This window comes from Schistocerca nitens, chromosome 5, assembly GCF_023898315.1.
Source record: "Schistocerca nitens isolate TAMUIC-IGC-003100 chromosome 5, iqSchNite1.1, whole genome shotgun sequence".
Classification (NCBI taxonomy): domain Eukaryota; kingdom Metazoa; phylum Arthropoda; class Insecta; order Orthoptera; family Acrididae; genus Schistocerca; species Schistocerca nitens.
In genome coordinates, this window is record NC_064618.1 from 382,389,450 (window position 1) to 382,414,602 (window position 25,153).

The 25,153-nt window shown below is 39.9% G+C and overlaps 1 protein-coding gene across 1 annotated transcript in view; it reads left to right on the top strand.

Annotated features, from left to right (window-relative positions):
- LOC126259311 (conserved oligomeric Golgi complex subunit 6) overlaps positions 1 to 25,153 on the top strand; it is a 119,189-nt gene that overhangs the window by 18,871 nt on the left and 75,165 nt on the right. The window contains exons 3-6 of the mRNA XM_049955988.1: positions 6,171 to 6,390; positions 14,440 to 14,564; positions 15,624 to 15,844; positions 18,240 to 18,400. Coding sequence (XP_049811945.1) covers positions 6,171 to 6,390; positions 14,440 to 14,564; positions 15,624 to 15,844; positions 18,240 to 18,400 — 727 coding nt within the window. The remainder of the gene's footprint in view (positions 1 to 6,170; positions 6,391 to 14,439; positions 14,565 to 15,623; positions 15,845 to 18,239; positions 18,401 to 25,153) is intronic.

Below are 25,153 nucleotides of genomic sequence, written 5' to 3' on the forward strand. Positions count from 1 at the left end.
AAATAACCACGGGAATTTACAACACATGGAGGGTTAACTTTTCTGACAAGCTTGTCTTTAGTGTAGTATATCTCATCTTTAATTTCAGGCCATTTCCAAAACTTCCCATCTTTCATCATAACATCAACTTTAAACTCACCATTTTCAATTTTAGTAACATTACCAGGAAAATGTGAATTGTCATATTTTACCACCACCCAGTCATCTACTTGTATATCTGTTCTTTTAGTGTTTTCCTCTGCAGCTGATGAAGTGGTGTGACCCACAACTTCATTATTATAGAGTTCCAAGTGATGAATTTTAGAAATGTTCAAGAAAGGCTTGCAGTTCTTGATTAAGGCCGAGAGATGTAGTTTTTTGCTTCTTTAGCTAAAGTCTTCTTCACCCATAAGAATTGCTCTCGTGTTAGAAGAAGAATTCAACAATGCTTTTACAAAATCTATTGCATTGTTTACAACACATTTCTGGCTTTTCACAAGAGACCAAACTTTGTGTTTGACAGCCCCACCAATTCCATCCACTGGCCCCTTCCCATAAGAAGCTGCAAAGTACTTCCATGTAATTCTTTTGGCATGACTCTTACTTAGAACTTTTATAGCCTGTGCAATATATCTGTTTTTAAACTGGGAAGCAGGACCATCTGACCAGATTGTAAATTCTCTAATATTTTTTGGTAGTTCTTCAAGAAGTCTGTCAACATAGAGAACGACAGTGTTATTTGTGTGGTCCAGATTATCAGATACCAACACGTAGGGGTGAGAAGTACCTGAATGCCAAATCATGGCAGTAAAAATACTAATCTGATTCTGCTGTCAATGTGATTTCATCTTGACTTACACATGTAAAATTTTCAGAAAAATCAATTTGCATCACGGCAGTTAGCATCACAGAAGATAGTGGTTCCTTATCACTCTGATAGTTCTTTGATTGTTCTCTCTTAAAGTAGCAGTGCTCTAAAAATTTAGGTCTTATGGTAAGAATATGATCAATAAGATTCTATAATGTACCTTCTTCCTCTGCTTTCAAAATTCTGCCATCACTCTCCTGCCACACATACCATTTCACGCCCTACTCTTGTACACCAGTACATAAATCAAGAAGTTTAACTGTCAATAAATCTTTACAACAATTTGCTGTAGGCTCTGCACATAGAAAAAATTCTGTCCAGTTACTGGTGTACTTAGTTGTTTGAGGTACTATGCTATGAAGAGAGTTAACAGCACAGATGAAATTCTCGTGATATCTGCAGACACGCATGTTGTGTGGAAGTTTATTGGCAAGCATGACATGTTTGGGTCTTAATTCTGTGAATTTGCTTTTACCGGTCACTTTGCCATTGTCTTCACAAAACATTACACAGGCTTCTTTCAAAGAAAACATCAAGTGTCGTACTTGCAACTTACTCTTACCTTTCTCATCTTTTACAGTCACAATGTCTTTGCGTCCAGGGGCCTGTCTGCTAATGTCATCCCTTTCGTAGAATTTGGTCACTGCGCTTATTATTTCATCACTTACTTTTTGTTTAGAGACTCTTTCTACTACTAAAGGTTCAACATATGTATGATACAACCTTCTAATAGCACATTTTTGTTTTCTGGGTGATGCTGGAAGTATGTGTTTCACTTTTGATACAGTTTTTCCCAATGAAGACCATATTTTTATATGGTGGAGAGGCAGAACTACTTGGTGTAGCTGAAGAAGCTTATCTTAGCCGCTTCCTGTACTTGGCAACGCTTTCTTTAACATTCCATTTCCTGTCTGCAGCAATCCTTTCTTGTTCTCTTTTACTAAAACATTTTTCCTGTTCCTGCTTCTTTTTCCTGAATTTTTGTATAGTTTCCTTGTGTTTGATATTTTATACTCTTCGTACCTGCCTTCATCTTTCATTTTCTGCCTTCTTCGTCTCATCTTTTCAGCTGCACTTAGTCATTCTGCAAAAATTGTGAATTGTTGTAAAGTAGAAATACCTATTCTCTATGGGATTTTATGTGGCATATGGAGATAAATATACATTAAATTTGTTGCAATATATTGTTAGTTGTGTTGTATGTAATTCAGAACCAATGTGACTGCTCAAAATTATAATTAACCCTACAAAAATTATGGTAACTCACATTACATACATAAAGGTAACTCACGTTACGTGAAGTAAATATTATATACCAGGAGAAGGCTTTCAGGAGGAAATTTATTTGAGACACCAAATTATTAGGTACACTTATGTGAAGGACAGCATGGCATATAAGTTTCTGTACTTTAATGTATTTTGTGAAACTCTTTAAAAAATTGGCATTTGATAACTCTTGTTATACATGTTGGGTTAGGTTATGTAAATGTTTTTGTATTTATCATGCTTAAATTGTTTTCTTCTAAAAATATACCAAAAAGAAGACGAAGTTATGCACTTTAAAGTGATTTACAAACGATAAAGAATTATAATAAATTTCATGATTGTTTCTTACCTTGAAATCGATCAAATCTTCTGCTTGAACAAACTCTACAATCTAATCTTCAAAACAATGGCTCCCACAAGTAAACAATAGGTCTCGGAGGGAAAAATCAATCTTGCCAACAAAATTCAATGTCCAACCTACATAAGTAACGGGAAAAAATTCCCACAGAAAAATTATTTTTTTTATAATGATTCCTCGTTTACATTGAATGACCCTGGTGCCTCCCTAGTGCTACACTTTGTACGTCCTCCTGGTAGTTTTTTCTAAATAAATGTGGCACACCAGCCAGTTACCCAGAAGTACACTACTGTTCTTATTCAGTAATTTCGTGCACTCTCTGGCACCCACTTCCTGCAATAGCAGTATCCTCGTCTGGTCCTGGATAATCTGGTGTCAGATCACAGGGTCTGAATGTACCGTTGGATCAGGTACAAGGTCTGTTCATAACATTCTGGAACTATGGCCACAAAATTTTTCTCCACTTACCTTTTACTTATTGTGCATGATCTCCTTTGAAATACTCTCCTACACAATTGATACACTGTGCCCATCACCATTTCCACTTCCAGAAACAGTCTTGGTACTCCTTTTGCTGGATCGTGTGAAGTGCCATCTAAGAATTGTCTGCTTGTGTCTGTGTATGTGCGGATGGATATGTGTGTGTGTGTGCGAGTGTATATCTGTCCTTTTTTCCCCCTAAGGTAAGTCTTTCCGCTCCCGGGATTAGAATGACTCCTTACCCTCTCCCTTAAAACCCACATCCTTTCGTCTTTCCCTCTCCTTCCCTCTTTCCTGATGAGGCAACAGTTTGTTGCGAAAGCTTGAATTTTGTGTGTATGTTTGTGTTTGTTTGTGTTTGTTTGTGTGTCTATCGACGTGCCAGCGCTTTCGTTTGGTAAGTCACATCATCTTTGTTTTTAGATATATTTTTCCCACGTGGAATGTTTCTCTCTAATATATATATGGATGACCAGATGATGAGAGCATGATTCCCAAAATATGTAGACAAATGTTAAAATTTCTTTATTGTGCAACTGTTATTCACTAATCTTTGATAACAAGTAAACCTTTTGCATCAGTGAATATGTGTGGTTGTGAGTACACAGAGATGAAGCTTACAGCTCTGATTATTTTCTTATGATATACTAAGAGAATACTGAAATATTTGTAATACTATGAAAAGGTTAGATTGCTACTCATCATATAGTGGAGATGCCGAGTCATAGACAAGTACAACAAAAAGACTGCTAAACAAGTAAGTTTTCAGCCAAAAGACCTCCTTCTGTATTTGATAGAACACACACACACACACACACACACACACACACACACACACACACACACACACACACACACACACACGAGACCACTGTATCTGGCTGCCAGAGCCAGACAGAAGAAGGCCTTTTAGCTGAAAGCTTACTTGTTTAGCAGTCTTTTTGTTGTGCCTATCTGCGACTCAACTTCTTTACTATGTGGTGGGTAGTAAATATATCCTCTTCGTAATATTTTCATTATTCCATTCTGAATTTTTCATTGTTTGAAATATTTTTAGTTGTAGATAACAAGTAAGTGAGAGGTAGTCAGTGTACCTATCACCTTCAAGATGAAATGATTGGTAGAGAAGCACTCACAGTGTGTTACAACTGTTAGGTTTATAAGCATTTCTTTTTCTCTAGAGTGGAAGAAGACACTATATATATGTAGATATCCAGGGGTCATAACTCTATATAGGGTCCATCAAAAATATTTGCATACATGTGAATGGTAACAGAAAATTTATTTTTGTACCTACAAGTGTACTTTCTAGTTAAACTAAATGTTCCGTATGGTGGTTAATAGAAATATTCATAACCATTGACCTTCAGCACTGATACAGTTCTGAGTATGAGTCACAACTGATACCTTAATTCACACTGAAGTGTCCAGTGGAACATCTGTACATGTTGCTTGGATCTCATTCAAAAGTGTGTAGAGGCTACAACATTTATGACGGTATTCCTCCTCTTTTAACTGTGCCCCATTAGGAATAAATTGAGTAGTGTAAGGTCTAGGGAGAATGCAGGAAACTCAATTTATCTCCTGTATCCTACGGACAGGGTTGGCAAATTTTGACTCAGATACTCTGCTTCGACGACGACAACAACAATAACAATAACAACAACACAGATTCTATTAAACACAACATACATACAAATGAATCACAGAAAGTAACAGTTCCTGACTCTTCTCATAACACACGAAACAAAAGCTTTCTGGTGGAGGATATCTTTTAGTCAATACAGTACTCTGGAAGTTTTTTGGCTAACTCACACAATAGTGCAGAACACTGTAGATGCAGCTGGGAAGCTCTCAAATACAAACCACACTCTGTTCTCACTTGACTTGGGTTCATTCACTGAAAACACAACAGTTGGTTGAGTGGTGCGTGAAGACAATACCGAACTAGGTAGACAGGCAAGTCTGTGTGCTAGCCAAACTTTACAGTATGTAACAACAAAATCCAAATCGCAGCCTAGCAGAAAATCACGTAGGGCTAGGATGACATCAGTACCCGCACCATAGCGCTCGCTGTGAACATTGGCTGGTTGTGACTTATGGATGTGTGCATAACTGTATCTGCTGATCAATTAGTGTGTCCCAGTATGATTAAAAGACAAACACATCATATGTCTTTAAACAAATAAAGGAGAAAATGTAACCTACAAGCATTGTTAGGTATCTTCTTCCTGTTACAGCACCTTCATATAGGAAAACCCCAACGAATCATCTAGGAGCTAAGCCGCACTACATCTCTGCACAAGACAAATTCACAGCATTTTCAACTGTGGTCTTGGCTTGTTGATTGTATTTCATCTGACCAACCGCCCCCTACTACCCATAATATGTAGTTCACTTGTAACCATCCCTGAACCCATCCACAAAATTATACCCTGGAATCTGGTTCATCTTCACTTAGCTGTTGCACTAGTCTCGAAATGAAATAATGTGATCTGCTTCTATTCAGAATGCGTCATGTACTGTTAAAGCTTACATCACTTTCATGTGACCCTTGCCTTGAACATTTTTGTGGTGAAAAGCTGAAACCATTTCAGTACTATATTTGAGAATTTATCATTTGTAAACATGTTGGGTCACCTTGGTGGGCCTTACTGCACATCACACACTGTTTGATCCACCTTGTTTTAGTCTCATAGACACATACTTGTTAATTTAGCAATCGCTAATCTTGACTTGTTCTACATTCCGGAAGGTACCCCTAAGTGGGATCTAAAGAACATGATGACTCGATGGTTGGATCAGCCCCTTACCAACTTCTCCTCTCTCTCTGAATTGCATCATCAATTTCAAACTTCCAGTACTACTTAATAACCTCCTTCCACTCTACAAAGCTTAAACAGACATCTGCCATATTGATGTTAAAAAAATGTAAAGTTGTCAGTAGGAAAATAAAATTTCTGTGACACTTAAAAGTTTCGTTATATTTTTCCACATGCCCCTTATGTATCTTGATATTAAGCTGAATTCATACTGTGTCAAAGACTTTCCATTATGATGTAGGGTCAAAAAGTACATTATTGTAATGTCAGTTATTTATTAGTGGATGTTCCAAACCCATTCAACAGGTGTCATTGTTCTTGTTATCATCATCATCATTTTAATTACGACTTGTGTTTATTTTAGTACCTTGAAATGTCGGTGTCATTCTGCTTTCAGCCAGAAGTTGACTCTTCAGCAGAAAATGGCAGATGCGTTTCTGAGAAGTTTCCAACTGTCATCTTCAGAGCAAACTGTACTGAGAGATGGTGCAATTACTGAAGAATTTTTTAGTGCTTTGGAGCGCGTGCATTCTATTCATGGCAGTTGCCATATTCTGATGCAGAGTGGCCACCAGACTGCAGCACTTCAGATTATGGAACAAATGGCTTTGTATCAGGTGCTGTTCCATCCTTTTCAAACATTTTTATATACAGTAACAACACTGGCAAAGAAGGTCACATGTGCAGCAAGAATGACCTGGTCACAGGATAATATTGTCTAGTTGCATATCAGGAATAACATGTAACTGATCAATTTTTGATAAAATAATTCAAATGGATACATAAAAATCTACTCACCAAGTGGCGACAGAACACACTCATAAAAGGAGGTTTTAATTAGAATCTTCTTTTAAGTATCTGTTCCACCACCACTTGGTGCGAAGATTTTTTTTTATCTATCCAAGTAAATTATATAAATGATCAAGATTACTACAATCTGCACTTACTGACAAACGCCAGAGAACACTAGTGGCTCCTAATAACATCCTTAGTAAGATTTGTGCAGATTCACAAAGTCAGCAAACACAGCTAGGGAATACATAATGTGGCTCATAGACATGTAAATACCAAAAAATGTCAAAATGCTCTCTCAGAAGTAACCTGAAATCATATTAATGCCTTCCAAAATCATAATAGCAGGTCCGGCTGTGGCTCTCAAACTTCAGAATTTCCTGGAATTACTTTGTATATTATGTACAGAATGCAACCTTACTGCTTACCATTCCAAGACAATATCCTAGTGCAGCCTTAGAACAATACATTTTCAGTTCGTACAATGACAGATGTGATTTCATGGTCTGACGTAGGTAAGTAGTTGGTAAACTTTTGGCATGAAAGAGCTGTTACTGTCCATTGTAACAACTTCAGAACTATTTTGAGAGCCATAAATAAATATCTCCATATAAAGAAGTAATTAAATAACTTTTTATAAAGTAGTGGTAATAATTATATCATTATTAAAGTGAAAATTTGTTTAAATATATGCTGACATATATTTTAACCAATGTGAAGAATAGTTTTTCATTTACTTGGAAAGTTTCTGTATGTCCTGTTTGTAAAATGCCATTCTTAATTTTAGGAGTGGTTCTAAATAGGCATCAATAATTTAGTTCCTCAATTTGTATTTAATGCAATCACATCAGAAAAAAAATACATAAATGCCTAGATCTCATGAAATTTTGGACAGAACGGGAAGATTTCTTTTAATTGGAAATGTTCTCATTAGGAGGTAGAGGACCTCTACAAAAACCAACAGAAACTAAGAAATTACAGTAAATTAATAACATGCTTCCAAGTGTTCTGCCAAGCTGTTGTTTCCTGTTCATGCAAAATATTTCAACAACCAACCAAACCATCTTCTTCAGGTCCTTGCAAGTTTTGCTATTAAATGTACTGCCTGGATTCCAACTTGGATTGTGAATTATTGTTTCTCACTCCACTGTTTACAGCAGAGTTTGATTTCTGATGCCCAGTTCACCCTTTGACACTCTTGGTTTTCAGAGCTCATACTAATATTCCGTGAAATGCAAATTCTCTCAAAGTTTTTCAACACTGGTGGATGTGGTGTCAAACAGGTTTTTGATAAATTGAGTGCCTGACCCCAAGTATTATTAAAACTGAAGCCAACCCTGTTTATTAGATTTTCTGATATCTTTATTTCGATACACTTATTAATTATGCTGTCCCAGAAACTTTGCGTGTGCTCAGTGACATTGGTCTCATCATAATTCATTTCATGATTATATTCAAGACAGTGCTCGGTGACAGCTGATTTGCTTGGTTGTTTTATTGAGGTATGTTGCTGATGTTCCCTGGCTCTCTCGACTCTTCTGATGACATGACACATTCACATGGAATGCAATACCCACCTGGCATAAAATGGAAACATCAGCTTGGCAGAATGAAAGCACACTATTGATGACTCTCATTGAGAAAACCTGAGAGAGTCCCTCTACAAAATGGGAGTGGAGAGTGTTAGTACAGAAGTAGGGGACAAAAATAACACTATACTTAAGTGGGGAAATTTTCTGGATGACTGCAGAAATAAGAAGACATTCATTAGTAGATAATGCTGAGAATAAAATATTTACCTCCTGCCTTCTTTCAGAACACAACAGTCAAAAATTGACATGGCAGGGAACAAATGGAACTAAAACTAAAGTTGATTACATTTTATCAAATGCTAATAAATTGCACCTGATATTACAAAGTAGCCAGTATCTAACTTCAGAAGGCCCTGTCCCAGTATTGTTATAGAAGCACTTGAAAGAGAAAATAGTCCTTCTAGGTTTCAAAACTATACTTTCCTTCTACAGGAAGGGAATAGGGACTAAGTAGAGGAGGTTGCAAGTTGGAGCAGGTCACTTGGATAATAGATTGAGAGGAACCCTTCTGTTGTGAGGATGTGAGTAGGAAGAGAGGCAAAGATAAAGATGTCGTCAAGTGGTTGTACGTCCATGAGCTTTCATCATTGTGCTCCTTGCCATTATTAAATGGTAACTGATGGCCATGCGATTGCTGCCCTGATCCTCACAGCTACTTGAATAGACTTTAGGAATCACAAGGCATGTGTGCAGTAGCAAGCTCTGTCAGTTAGACCACAGCCAATGCTGCCACCACTCTGTAGCCCACCACTGCCATAACCAATTGTGTTTTAAGTAAATACAAGGTTGTTTGCATAAGTTCTCGTTGGTGATTAATGATTAAGTGCAGAGTTATACTATGTTATCAAAGTATTGAGGGGCTCTGAGAGTATGTTCTAAATTGTTTTTGATTAAAAATAATGGTGTGCTGTGTAGTTATCACTGCAGACAAGGAAAAAAGATGGAAATTATGTTTCATATGATTCCCTGGAATAATGATACGGAACAAGAGCAGATAAATGTTGTTAAATGCTCCGATTAATTTTTGGTTGCTAATGCTTGTGTGTGTGGCCAATACATTTTACTAATTCAGATTATGAAAGGAATCTGAAAAGTTGAATCTTTTTCTGAAACACAAGCTGAAGCCTTGCGACTGTTCCAGCTCCATATTCCCATCCTCCGGAGTTGATTCACACGGTAGTAATGTGCATAACAGTGATAGAGAAATCATTAATTATGAAAACAAACATTGCTGCAAATGCAATAGTGCTTATTTGTGTCAACAATTAGAACTTAAGAAAAAGATGTAGAAAAACTGACAGAAGTCTCTCTTCACATATGCCGAGTTACTTAAAATAGAACATTTTCAAAAAGTAGTTGAGGATTCTTTTTCTTACTATCAACAGCTGATATGAATGGACATAGTCCATTGTGGTTATCTGAAGGTATTCTACATCTACATCGATATTCCGAAATCCACCATACAGTGCATTGTGGAGGGTACTCTGTACCACAACTAGTCATTTCCTTTCCTGTTCAACTTGCAAAGAGAGTAAGCGAAAAATGGCTGCCTGTATATCTCTGTACAAGCCCAAATTTCTCTTATCTTCATGGTCCTTACGCGCAATGTATGTTGGCAGCAGTAGAATTGTTCGGCAACCAGCTTCAGTTGCCAGTTCTCTAAATTTTCTAAACAGTGTTTCTCTAAAAGAACATCACCTTCCCTCCAGGGAACATTGAACCTGCATCAACTTCTACATTTTTCCACATTTAGCGCTAGCAGCCTTTCATGACACCAGCTGGAAATTTTGTTTCAGTCATCTTGTATCTTCCTACTTCCTACAATCACTCAACTTTGACACATTACTGTACACCATGGCATCATCAGCAAATGACTGCAGATTGCTACCCACCCTATCTGCTAAATCATTATGTATATATAGAAAAACAGTGGTCCTATCACTCTTCCCTGGGGCAGTCCTGACGATAGCCCTGTCTCTGATGTACACTCGCTGTCAAGGACAACTTGCTGGATTCTATTACTTAAGAAGTCTTCGAGCCACTCGCATATCTGTGATTTTATTCCGTATGCTCGAACATTCATTAAAAGCCTACAATGAGACACCATCTCAAATGCTCTCCAGAAACCTAGAAATATGGAATCTGCGTGTTGCCCTTCATATTTCTCAGTATATCATGTGAGGAAAGGGCAAGCTGAGTTTTGCATGAGCGGTGCCTTCTAAAACCATGCTGACTTGTGGACATAAGCTTCTCAGTCTCAAGAAAGTTTATTATATTCGAACTGAGAATATGTTCAAGGATTCTGCAGCAAACAGAAGTTTGGGATATTGGTCTGTAATTTTGCAGGTCCTGTCTTTTACCCTTCTTACATTTTGGAGTCAACTGCACCTTTATCCAGTCACTTGGGTCTTTGTGCTGGGCAAGAGATTAGCAATAAGTGCAAGATAGGTAAGGGGCCAATGACATAGAGTACCCTTTGTAAATTCGAACTGGAAATCCATCCAGACCTGGTGATTTATTTACTTTCAAATCTTTCAGTTGTTTCTCTATTCCAGGGATGCTTATTACTATGTTGTCCATTTTGGATTCTGCCTGATGATCAGATGCCGGTATGTTTGTATGATATTCCAGTATGAACAAGTTCTTGAATGTTACATTTAAAATCTCCGGCTTCCATTTTGCTATGTTTACCTGCCACACTAGACTGGTCAACAAGGGACTGAATGGAAGCCTTAGACCCACTTAGCGATTTTACGTAAGACCAGAATTTCCTTGGGTTCTCTGCCATATCTTTTACTAAGGTGTGGCGGTGGTAGTTGTTGTATGCTTCATGCACAGATCTTTTCACAGACGTACAAATCTCTACTAACCTTCGCTTGTCATCATTTGCGTGTTCCCTTTTGAACCGAAAGTGCAACAGTCTCTGCTTCCTCAGCATCCTCCAAATTGTGTTATGAAACCACTATGGATCTTTTCCATCCTTTATCCACTAGGCACACAACTCTCCAGACCATGAGTTAGAATCTGCGTAAACTTTGCGAATAATTCTTCTACATCCATCTTACTGGAAGTAAGTTATGCCAATTCACTGTCCAAGTGAGATGCTAATAACTGCTTATCTGCTCTATCTAGTAGAAACACACTCCTAGACTCCTTGACTGATTTATTAACTTTCGTAATCAAAGTTGCTGTAATGACATTCTGTTCGCTAATTCCCATTTCTATACTGACATTGTCGATAAGGTCTGACCTATTTGTAGATAAGGTCTGGCCTATTTGTAGGTACAAGGTCTAAGATATTTCTGTGTCGTGTGAAATGCTGAGCTAGCCACTCAAGACATGTTTTCAGAAAACATGTTCAAAGTATTTCAGACAACTGTCTCTCTGTACCCCCTGCAATGAATCCATAGGCATCCCTGTCAGTTGGTTAAAGTAGCCTCCACCTAGTATTGCATGATCTGGGTATTTACGCGCCATTGACCATAGATTTTCTTTTAATAACGTTAGAATTGTCACAGCAGAATCAGGTGGCTGATAAAGCATCCAACAATTAACTTGGTTTCACCCACACCTCTGTCACATGCAACTTTGACATCACTAGAGATAATATTTTTGTCAACTGCAATGAACACTCCCCATCCTATAGCCTCTAATCTGTCATTCCAATATACGTTCAATGACTCAAAATATGTCAGAGCTTTCCAGTTAAGGTTTCAGCCTGCACTCGGCCCCAAGAATAATTTGAGCATCTTTACACTGCATGTCTTATAAAGTGTTAAGTTTTTAAAGACAAATTTATTTGTTTATAAACTAATAAATAAGTTGATACTAATAATATACTGTGATATTAAAAAGGTTGATTGCACTCACAACATTATGTGTGCGCGATGTGTTTATAAGCTTCCGTGTGGTGTGGTGAGGAGAGACTGTCGGTGGTGACAGCACATTGGCATGTGATACTACTGTGCATTCTGGTAACAGTGCTCGTCCTTATATAGCCCTGGTAGCGGTGTGATGTTACCAGTGCTCAGTCCATCGCTATATAAGACAATGTTTTCATCCCGTGTCTGCTGCACTATCTTGGACATCACAATTCCTACTTGCTCTGTTATGCTATGCTCAGCTGCAAACTGCTGTCTTCATTGATGGTTTCATCATAAATTTTGCTTTTTTAGTCATATGAAGTTAAAGTGGGTGCAGCAGACATAGGATAGAAACATTGTTTTATACGGCTATGATTCCAAAAACAGGGAGTGGGCAGAATTGTGCTTTTACTTGCTGCAGCCAGTAATAGTTCAATGATCTGCCATCAATGCCCGAAACAATTATGCTTGTGTGCTGCACTATTTGAACACTGCAGGTGACTGACAGTTTGTGATGGTGCATTGGCAACACTGGACAGTTGGCATGTGAAGTTGAGAACTGTGATAGGAGAAATTAAGCCCCAAAGTATGAAATGTGAACCAACAGGTAATATAAACCAAATTTTAGTGTAAAAACCTTCAACAACGAGCAGAAGTATTTAATAGAACAAGTTTAGAAGCAGGTATAAAAACCAGTGTTAGGGTTAAAACAACATGTAATCAAAATATTTTAACAAAATAAATAATTAAAGAGTGAAATTAATCATGAGTGCATTTGGTAAGATATATACATTGCTTGTTTTCCAAATCCAAGCTTCTGTTGTATCTGATATAAGAAATTTACTACCAGCTTTTAGTTGTATCTGCACAGCATTGGCTTTTAATACAAAAACCACCAAATATTATACGGGTTGATCAACCATTGGTGAAATCCTTTTTGGGAATTTCTAGAAACAATAGGCAAACAAATAAATAATTAGTGAACAAACTGGAGTGGAAGACATATTTATGACTAATGAAACCAAACAGAAGGTGGGCAAGACCTGTTGCCATGTGAAGGGGTGGTTGATGGACCAAGGAAGTTCTTCTTTGGATTCCAAGAGATAAGGAAAGACCAAAGTGATGGCCTAAATGACATTAGAAAACGTGCAGAAACAATACAGATAAATTCTGTTGCAGTGCGTAATGTACGGAGAAGCCTGGAAAAGGTGATTATCAAGCAATTATTGTCAGCTGGCTGGTAATGATGATGCGAACATATCTGATTTGGGTACAAGGCATTTAAACTTAAATAACAGTTTCGAAGGCTGTAGTAACAATCTAAAAAAATTGGCTGTTATCTGTGGGTGTTTACAGCAGTCTGGCTACAATGTAAAAATGACTGCTTTCTTTCCTCTCTACTTGAGTTCCATACCTCAGTCAGTAAAAATGAAACCTTTTGGGGTCACTTTGTTGTCTGTCTGTGTGTCTGTTCAACTATTAAAAAGCCTTTTTTTGCAGGAACAGGTACCTATATCAAATTGAACTTTTCCGTATATTACGGTCTACAGTCCCTTGGTGGTGTAAAAAAATTGAAGCTTCTAAGTCAGTGCACTCAGAAGATATGGTCATTTATGTCACGTATTTTGATACTTGCAAACTCGCTCATGAAAATATATAGGCTACTTCCAATTGACCTAGAATCATGATATTTAGCAAGAAGCAAGGTTTCACAGTATGATCAAAGGAAAAAACCCGAAAATAGTTAATTTGTGACTATATAACACATTTTTTTTCTGCCCTTAAGTTAAGACCCATCTTGCCTATGTTGGCACTGATAACAGGCGAAAATCATTGATATTCTTAATTGCTGGGGTGGATGAGCAATCTTTACACATAATTAAATTTGTATGGAAACCCCAGTGTTCGAGTTCTACTTGCACTTACCCAGATTCTTGTACAAGTGCTAATATTTTGGAATTTGGGGATCCATAATTGTGCGTGTGTGTTCAGCCTAGCAACAGTGTTTCACAATTACCTCTTTCAATATGAAATGGACAACAATTCAGCTCTTTCTCATTGATAAGTGCTGTACTAAAAATTACAGTTACTGCATACATTATGAATTTTTAAATACTTTAAGAAAATAGTTGCTCCAGTTTTGAATTACTATATTGGAACAATCTTAGTGTTATAAGATAGTCATTTTATTGGTGATATTCATCCACTTTTGGGGATTAAAGTATGATTCCACTCTCTTAATCATCATCAGACAAAATCAGTTTCTTGTCAGATCAAATATCTTCGTATGTTCGCAAGTATTATATGAAATAATGTGTTTTGAGATTGGAAGTTCCATTTAGATGTTTATAGTAATGAATGAATATATGCTGTCTGTGCTGGAATTGAAACAGATTCTTATTATGCTTGTTTGTAATAGGAAGCAGCATTAGAGAGGCTGTATCGGTGGACACAGAACAATTGTCGAAGTATAGAGTCTCCAGAAACCAGTCTTTTGCTAATGCAGGCAATGACACGTTTGCAAGACAGACCTATTTTATTAAGGTAAGTGTTTTACTCTAAATTAAAACTGTTACCTCATTATTATAGTTTTGAGCTTAAAAAATTACTTCCATTTTTATTAAGTGATAGGCTTTGGTAACTACAGCTTACAGACTAATGTAGTAGATGAAAAGAAGTATTACATGAGAAGGAAAGAGTTCAGTATTGCCTGAAGAATGCCATTGAAAATAAGGGTTAAGAGGTAGCATACACACCTTCACTGGCATGAAAAGCTGTGACAGTGTGAGAAAAGGTGAATATGTTGAACAGCAGTGTCTTCATAGGTCTTAAAATATTGGATTTGTATCATAGTAATTTGATATACTGTTAAAACAGCAATCACCATTGCTAATCATTCAGAGCTATTTGATCTTTGCTACCACTGTTATCATTTCCATTGCTCATTCTAACAGACACCCTTTATCTGTACATCTCTTCAGTTTAATGTGGTTTCTAACTCCAGTGTCATTCATTTGTATACTGAATACTACTATTGTTGGGAAATGTTTGAGGCAACAGTTAATATTGCAGTGTTATTGAATAGGAAAATGTTCTTTGAAACTTCTTTCCTTTCATTATTTATGTATCTCATAATGACAGGAATTGGTATTTTGCAACCTACGGCACTTTCTATTAAAATTGTCTTGTAATATTGCAGTATTGTGAAAAGGAAAGTTGCTACTCACCATACATCCCCCCCCCCCCACACACACACACACACACACACACACACAACACACACACACACTGTGAGTCCTTCTCTCTCTCTCTCTCTCTCTCTCTCTCTCTCTCTCTCTCTCTCTCCCATCTGCAACTCAGCATCTGCACTATATGGTGAGTAGCAACTTTCCTTTTCATAATATTTTTACATTCCATCCTGCATTTTCCATTGTTTTATTTGATGTCAATAGTATTGAGAGGATGTAGGCTGTTCTGTAATTCTTTTGTTTGTAATTTTGTACCAGTGTTCTGTATATAAACCTGCAGAGTTCATTAAATATAAGCTGAATGAAAAAGATTGTTTTAATCAGAAGTTCTGTAAATTGAATTTGCAATTTGCAGATATATTATTGATGAGTACTGCACAGCTCGTCGATCAGTGTTAGTCCGCTCCTTTCTTGATGCTCTTACGCAAGGAGGTCCAGGAGGTACTCCAAAACCAATAGAAATGCATGCACATGATCCACGCCGATATGTAGGTGACATGCTTGCATGGCTGCATCAAATGATACCATCAGAGAAGGAGAATATACTATCCCTGCTTAGAGGCTGTGACAAGATAGGTATGAATAGGTTCTACTACTGTAATCTTAGCTTTGATTTATAATTTATGTATTACTATGTACTATGGATAACTAGACAACAGTTCATGGTTTCTTCAGAAATATATCATGGTTCGGCTACTTACTGCACCTTGTGGTGCCCATCTTTCGACAGTAGTGAACAAAGTGTTGAACATACGTTTGATGCACAGTTTATCTTGTTTGTGGTGTTCTTCTGTATACCTGACATTGCATTTAACTTTTACTTTGTATTCATCAAGACCTTAAGCTCAAATTTGTTGTTTATTCTTTGGAACAGTACCCGTTCTTAGTTCATTAATATTAATTTATCATCATCATTGAAGTTCGCCCCCGGTAGCTGAGTGGTCAGCACAACAGAATGGTAATCCTAAGGGCCTGAGTTTGTTTCCCGGCTGGGTCAGAGATTTTCTCTCCTCAGGGACTGGGTATTGTGTTGTCCTAATCATCATCGTTTCATCCCCATTGACGCGCAAGTCACCAAAGTGACTTCAAATCTAAAGACTTGCACCCGGCGAATGGTCTACCCGGTGGGAGGCCCTAGTCACACGACATTTAAATTTATCATCATTGAGCTTTTGTTATGAAGGTCAATCTAAGGAACTACTCTTAAGATTTTGATTTGGTTTTTACTAATAAATAGATTCTTTCACAAGAAAGGTTTGTTTATGTAAAGCAAAAATATTTCTTGCAAATTGGTTGAATTATGATTATTGCAGTCTGTATGTGAAGGTTAATCTCAGGAACTACACTGCTGGCCACCGTAAATGCAACACCAAGAAAGACAAGAGGTAGCACAACAAGATTTATTTTGTAGATAACTTGTTGACCAAGTATCAAATGATTACGTTTACAGACGTCTGTGACATGTGGTTCCTGCCAGAATCAGTAGCCAGAGTAGCCGCCATTGTTGGAGATCACCGCTACCACACGTCTCGGCATTGAGTCAAAGAGACGTTGGATGTGTTCCTGGGGTACAGCAGCCCAAGCAGCTTCCACACGTTGCCAAAGATCATCTGGTGTGGCAGCTGGGGATGTAATCTGGGTCACTCGTTGAGCAACCATGGACCACATGTTTTCTATCGGCGAAAGATCCGGAGAGCGAGCTGGCCGGGGAAGCAATTCAATCTGGTTATTGACGAAGAACCTTTGGACAATGCCTGCCACGTGTGGTCGCGCATTGTCCTGTTGAAATATGGCTGTGGCAGAGCCCTGAAGGTAAGGAAGGACAACTGGCTGCAGCACCTCGGATATTTAGCGCCGGCTATTTAAAGTACCGGCAATGCGTACTAGAGGCGTGCGAGAGTAATAGCCAATACCGCCCTATACCATAATACCCGGTGCAAGACCATTGTGGCGGTGCATAATGCAGCTGTCCAGCATCCTCTCTCCATGGTGTCTCCACACTCGAATCCGACCATCGTGGTGCTGCAGACAGAAGCGTGCCTCGTCAGTAAAGACAACGTCATTCCATTCTGCCGTCCACATCCGTCTGTCATCACACCATTGGCGACGGAGACGTCTGTGGGTCTGCGTCAATGGTAGACGAAGCAATGGACGTCTTGCGGACAGACCACTCTGCTGTAAATGGTGTCGAATGGTACGCGCAGACACTGGATGATGCGTTACAGACGCAATGTGCTGTGCTATGGTTCGGGATGTCACTGAGCGATCCATCACTGCCATGCGCACAATTTGCCTATCAGCACGTGCAGTGGTGCACAGAGGTGAATGCGATCGACCACGTCGATCCGTCGTACCCTCCTGCATCCAACGGTCACATATCCACATTACAGTTGTTTGGTTTCGTCCAACACGACTAGCGATTTCTCTGTATGATAATCCACAATCTCGGTAAGCCACTATCCTTCCTCTGTCGAACTCTGATACTTGATCAAAATATGTTCGCTGTTGTCTACGAGGCATAACTGATCGTCTTGTGAAACAACCACAAGGTAAACACACGTGCCAAACGTACACTTGTCGAAATCGCCAAGCCTTAAATGGCGCTATGAGGTGGCGCTACAGGCGCGCGTGATGTGCGTCTGCGCTGAAATTCTAATCGGTTGCATATCTCATCGCTGCAAACCCATGGTGTAAATTTCACTTGATTCGGATGCTTCCTTCAGGGTGTTGCATTTACGGTGGCCAGCAGTGTACTATATGGATTTTGATATTGTTTTCACGTATGGGTATCAACACATGAAATATTTTAAAATATTATACATATGATCTGAATTTCCTCAGAGTTTCTTCCTAGGTTCATTCGTAACTTTTTTAAATTGTGTATGAATTAGCAGTAGGAATTTATTTTAACATTTTTAGTTTCATTTAATGAACACAGTTCATTAATGTAATTCTTTCGTTTACATTTCAGATGTGATGGTACACGTACAGCAGGCACTTTCAAATATAACAGAAGGTGTATGCCACCCTCTTAGAGTTCGTATAGAACAGATTTTAGCAACGGACTCAAAGGCAACGGTTTTGTATGCTGTCTATTGCTTAATCTGTTTCTACTACCATATAATTGAGCAGGTAAGAAAATAGTTCAATTTTCGTGCAACTTACTAAAGATATAAATATAATAGAAGGAAACATTCCACGTGGGAAAAAATATATCTAAAAACAAAGATGATGTAACTTACCAAACGAAAGCGTTGGTATGTTGATAGACACACACACACACACACAAAATTCAAGCTTTCGCAACCCACGGTTGCTTCATCGGGAAAGAGGGAAGGAGAGGGAAAGACAAAAGGATGTGGGTTTTAAGGGAAAGGTTAAGGAGTCATTCCAATCCTGGGAGCGGAAAGACTTACCTTAGGGGGGGAAAAAGGACAGGTATACACTCGCACACGGACATTTGTAAAGGCCAAGAGCTTGGGCAGAGATGTCAGTTGAGGCGGAAGTACAGAGGCAAAGATGTTGTTGAATGACAGGTGAGGTATGAGCGGCGGCAACTTGAAATTAGCGGAGGTTGAGGCCTGGTGGGTAACGGGAAGAGAGGATATACTGAAGGGCAAGTTTCCATCTCCGGAGTTCTGATAGGTTGGTATTAGATAACCCGAACGGTGTAACACTGTGCCAAGATGTGCTGGCCGTGCACCAAGGCATGTTTAGCCACAGGGTGATCCTCATTACCAACAAAACTGCCTCTGTCAATTCATGCGAATGGACAGATTGTTGCTGGTCATTCCCACATAGAAAGCTTCACAGTGTAGGCAGGTCAGTTGGTAAATCACGTGGGTGCTTTCACACGTGGCTCTGCCTTTGATCGTGTACACCTTCTGGGTTACAGGACTGGAGTAGGTGGTGGTGGGAGGGTGCATGGGACAGGTTTTACACCAGGGGCGGCTACAAGGGTAGGAGCCAGAGGGTAGGGAACGTTGTTTGGGGATTTCATAGGGATGAACCAAGAGGTTAAGAAGGTTAGGTGGACGGCGGAAAGACGCTCTTGGTGGAGTGGGGAGGATTTCATGAAGGATGGATCTCATTTCAGGGCAGGATTTGAGGAAGTCGTATCCCTGCTGGAGAGCCACGTTCAGAGTCTGATCCAGTCCCAGAAAGTATCCTGTCACAAGTGGGGCACTTTTGTGGTTCTTCTGTGGGAGGTTCTGGGTTTGAGGGGATGAGGAAGTGGCTCTGGTTATTTGCTTCTGTACCAGGTCGGGAGGGTAGTTGCGGGATGCGAAAGCTGTTTCCAGGTTGTTGGTGTAATGGTTTAGGGATTCGGAATTGGAGCAGATTCGTTTGCCACGAAGACCTAGTCTGTAGGGAAGGGACCGTTTGATATGGAATGGGTGGCAGCTGTCATAATGGAGGTACTGTCGCCTGTTGGTGGGTTTGATGTGGACGGATGTGTGCAGCTGGCCATTGAACAGATGGAGGTCAATGTCAAGGAAAGTGGCATGGGATTTGGAGTAGGACCAGGTGAATCTGATGGAACCAAAGGAGTTGAGGTTGGAGAGGAAATTCTGGAGTTCTTCTTCACTGTGAGTCCAGTTCATGAAGATGTCATCAATAAATCTGTACCAAACTTTGGGTTGACAGGCCTGGGTAACCAAGAATGCTTCCTCTAAGCGACCCATAAATAGGTTGGCGTACGAGGGGGGGGGGGGGCATCCTGGTACCCATGGCTGTTCCCTTTAATTGTTGGTATGTCTGGTCTTCAAAAGTGAAGAAGTTGTGAGTCAGGATGAAGCTGGCTAAGGTAATGAGGAAAGAGGTTTTAGGTAGGGTGGCAGGTGACCGGCGTGAAAAGAAGTGCTCCATCGCGGTGAGGCCCTGGACGTGCAGAATATTTGTGTATAAGAAAGTGGCATCAATGGTTATAAGGATGGTTTCTGGGGGTAACAGATTGGGTATGGATTCCAGGCGTTCGAGAAAGTGGTTGGTGTCTTTGATGAAAGATGGGAGACTGCATGTAATGGGTTGAAGGTGTTGATCTACGTAGGCAGAGATACGTTCTGTGGGGGCTTGGTAACCAGCTACAATGGGGCGGCCGGGATGATTGGGTTTGTGAATTTTAGGAAGTAGGTAGAAGGTAGGGGTGTAGGGTGTCGGTGGGGTCAGGAGGTTGATGGAGTCAGGTGAAAGGTTTTGTAGGGGGCCTAAGGTTCTGGGGATTCCTTGAAGCTCCGCCTGGACATCAGGAATGGGATTACCTTGGCAAACTTTGTATGTAGTGTTGTCTGAAAGCTGACGCAGTCCCTCAGCCACATACTCCCGACGATCAAGTACCACGGTCGTGGAACCCTTGTCCGCCGGAAGGATGACGATGGACCAGTCAGCCTTCAGATCACGGATAGCCTGGGCTTCAGCAGTGGTGATGTTGGGAGTAGGATTAAGGTTTTTCAGGAAGGATTGAGAGGTAAGGCTGGAAGTGAGAAATTCCTGGAAGGTTTGGAGAGGGTGACTTTGAGGAAGAGGAGGTGGGTCCTGCTGTGGCGGAGGACGGAACTGTTCCAGGCAGGGTTCAATTTGGATAGTGTCTTGGGGAGTTGGATCATTAGGAGTAGAATTAGGATTATTTTTCTTCATGGCAAAGTGATATTTCCAGCAGAGAGGACGAGTGTAGGACTGTTCTATGCTCTTGAATTTTGTGTGTGTGTTTGTGTTTGTTTGTGTGTCTATCAACATACCAACACTTTCGTTTGGTAAGTTACATCATCTTTGTTTTTAGATATATTTTTCCCACGTGGAATGTTTCCCTCTATTATAACTAAAGATATAGCCATTTAAAAAATTTATTTTGAATAGAGCTTATCTGATTAAGATGGAAATTACCCATTGGGCTGATGAAAATCTGAAGTTTTGCAGGTATTGTGGGAGTATGTGCTTTTGTGTGGGCACAATGTTTAACACAAAAAATGTGACATTATGTCAAGAAAACTAGTAAATTATGAGAGAGAATTTCTGATCAGTACTTGCTTTAGTACTGCCTGTAGGGGCATTTAAAAGTAAAAATGATGACACTGTCCTGCCTTTCGAAATTATTAGTTCCTTCTGAGGCAGGAGACAAAAGTAGGTGTGGAAGTTTGAAAAGAAAGGTTAAGTCACTGAGACTCCAGAATAAGAGGGCCCCTGCTGTAGTAAGGACAAGGGAGACAAAGATGATCTGCAGTGGTGCAGCAGTCATTCTCATAATGTTTTAGTGTGCTGTGCACTGAGCCATTGTTGACGAGTTGGATGTTGAGATAGTGCAACTAGCATTATTGTAGAAGACCATGCTATTTTTACAATAACAAATGAGGAAAATAGATAATGCCTTGCCACAAGAGTTGAGATCAGAGTCTCAAAGGCCTCACAAAGAATGGAGTAAAAAAATTGTGAGAAGAGATTTTTAAATTGGATTCTCGAGTGCTAAAAGTCAGTATTGAGCTTCTGGAGTTAGAGAACTCCAGAGTGACTCAAAAATACACTGCACCCATGCCCTTGTACTTAGTTTCATAAAAACAAGCTGATTGTAGGAGACAAGAATATCAACACACTTGTAGCTATCTTGCATGACACTACATGCACGAAGTTAATCAGTCACGCTACTGCACTGTAATAACTTCATTCTCTCTTCAGTAATTTACAACTGTCAAAGCTGAACAAAAAAGTAATTGGCCGACAGAACAGAGACCACTCAAGATGAAGCAGCTGGGGCATATATGTGAATAATTGGGGTGAAAGCAATGGAAAGGAAATGGAAGAGGAAAGAGATAGGAAGAAAATAATGACTTCGAGCTGCACAGGGCATTGCGGCAGTGCAACAACGAGACAAAAAATTTGTGCTGGACTGAGACTAGAAACCAGATGCTCTGTTTCCTTAACTGCCTTGGCCATCGGGACACATTTTCCGTCAGTTACCAACTTCCTGCTCACTGTACCACCACAACCCCCCACACATTAATCTCCTACTCGCAGATTTCTAATTCCGGTAATAGCTCAGACATTGCTTGTGCGTCTGTACTGAAACTTTTTCCTCAAACAGTCATCACGCCCATAGAATTAAACAAACAAAAATCACTTTGCAGGTTACTTTTCTGCTGGCAATTTCCGCTCAGACCCTGTGCAGTAGAACAGAGCTTCAGCAGTGTGCAGGCATTTGAAACACTCATTGTCCTGCTCTGGTGTAAATTGCTGGAGTCTTCGGTGTCACCTCTTGGCTTGTCTGGAGCGGTTGTAGATGCATTACCTCTGTGTGCTCCTTGTCTTATGAAACCTGTTTGGACATGGTAGATGCTGGTTTTTTTTTTTTTTTTTTTTTTTTTTTTTTTTTTTTTTTTTTTTTTTACTATTTCATTGTCTGATGCCAAGATACAAGCAGATTTCACTCACTCGATGGATACTGTCTGGTGCTTCCTGTTACATTGTATGCACATATTGTGTTCTTCCTGTCGTTAACTCTTTGTATGGCTGTTGCAGAGGGAGACATACCACATTGGTCCTTAGCATTACATGTGAGCATGTTCACAACTCCTTGTGTATGAAAATATTTTTATCCTTGTGCTGTAATATTGGAGTTGCGCATAAGTTTTTAATTTAGCTTTCCATTTTCTAAAGCAAATGTGGTAGTTTTGCAGCTTCTGGTCCGGGCCATGTGAAAGAAAACTATGACGGGAGGCATAAAGCCTCTCCGTACACCATCACCACTGTGGAAGTACTGATGTCTGACTTGCACACGGTTTGGATGCCCAACAAAACCGGTGGCTGCATAGAGGTTTTCTGTGTTGCTGTTTTCATTTCTACTAAAAGCGAAAGTAATAAAGTTGCAGCCCAAATATATGGTGAACAGTTTGGCTTCACGTACGGTCGAAAGTTCATAAAAAGCTAGAAGCTTGTGGTCATACGTGCTCCGTATGACCTGCGCCTCTGTGTCCTTGCTTGAGGAAAACCCAAATGGTTGCCACTGCTTTTGCACCAGCCGATGGAATGCAGCTGCAGTTGCCTGTTGGTTGGCATCTACCACCAGTTGAAGTGTTGCATCATGAATGGGCATCTACCACCAGTTGAAGTGTTGCATCATGAATGGGATTGGCCAAAAGAACTGCTTTTTGTAAGCTGGACTTTGCCTGGTCAAAAGATCATTGCATTTCTGATGTCCATACCAACAGTTGTCTTCCTGTGGTGCCCCTGCCTGCTAGCAGTCACCTTGGCTGTTCCCAGTAGGTGTCAACAATAGAAGTTGATGACCCCAGGAATCCTCTCAATTGATGATAATCCATTGGTTGAGATATGTTCTTTACGACATCGATATTGCCTATTAGACGTCACATGCTGGCCAGTGACACTGAGTGGCCTGGGAACATAACTTTTTTTGCCAAAAATTACATTTTGCCTTGTTGATTACTATGCCATACTTGCTTATCTGGTCAGATACCACCTTGAGATGTTCCTCACGTACCATCAGGTTAGTGAAGAATACCATTATATCTTTGAGGTACACAAAACAAGAAGCTAGCCTTTGGAAGACATCATGTACGAAATGCTGCCATGTTGTGCTGCTGTTTTCAGCATAACAGCATTTGTAACTGTTCAGATGACCCAAATGGAATTGTTACGGTGGTCTTTGGCACATCTTCTTCTGCCACAGGTATTTGATTGCAAAACTTTTAGCACTCTGACACTAATAATCATGGCTTCTGCTAGCACACTGGTGAAATCTCTAATATTCAACACTGGATACCTGTCTGGAATTGCATATGCATTCAAATTGTTGTAATCCAGGCAGATCCTCCAGATGCATCCTTTTTTGTGACAAGATGCAGTGATGACACCCACTGGCTGTCTAACCTGTGCACAATCCCTGGTTGCATCTTATTCTGAAATCTCCTCTTCGCTGTGGCAAAATGGTCATGCGCTAACCTTTGTGGCCACTGTGAAACCAGTTCCCAGTACAGTCCTAATGTGGTAGACTGTTTTTTCCCCCGCACTCGTACTTCGACTCTAACTACTGTGGTCGTCCACCTGTTTATCCACACTGCAGCTTGGTCTCATGGTGCTCACAGTGCTCCGTCCTAATGAACCTGTCTTGACCTCTCTATCCATCATAATGTGCCCTCCACTGAGGTCCGTCTTGAGCTGCTGGTGACTGTCGAAATCTGCACCTAATATGTGTTCCACCACATCCACTAGCACAAACTTCCACTGGCACTTTCTGCTAAACCCGAAATCCACTTCTTTCTCACACACTCTATAAGTTGCTATGGATGAACTGTTGACCACCTTGAGATGGACAAGACTGGTTGGTGTTTTGCTCATTTCATGAGTGGCCAGTGGGACAGTGCTAACATCTCACCCAGTGTCGACCAGAAAGCAACAACCTGTCCTACTCTCTCTCATGTACAACCTCCATGACCATGTTAACAAATTGGATTGGTTTCTCACTTGTGTGACAGCTGTAGCATCCTCGATTCTCTCTTTGTGTTATTCCCATTTGCTCCTTTGAGCCACCACACCTATTGTTGGCCACATGCCATTTAGATACCGTATTTACTCGAATCTAAGCCGCACTTTTTTTCCGGTTTTTGTAATCCAAAAAACCACCTGCGGCTTAGAATCGAGTGCAAAGCCAGCGAAAATTCTGAAAAAAGTTGGTGGGTGCCGCCACAACTTACTTCTGCCGTCGAATATATGTAGGGCTACACAGGCATGCTTTGTAGGCACAAAGATAAATACTGGCGCCAAAACCTCTGCGTCAGTAAATAAATTAAAAAAAAAAAAGGTGGAAGACGAGCTATTTTCTCCGCCCCGAGTTTCGACCACTGCATTTTCATACATTATCCAACGAAGTAAATACAT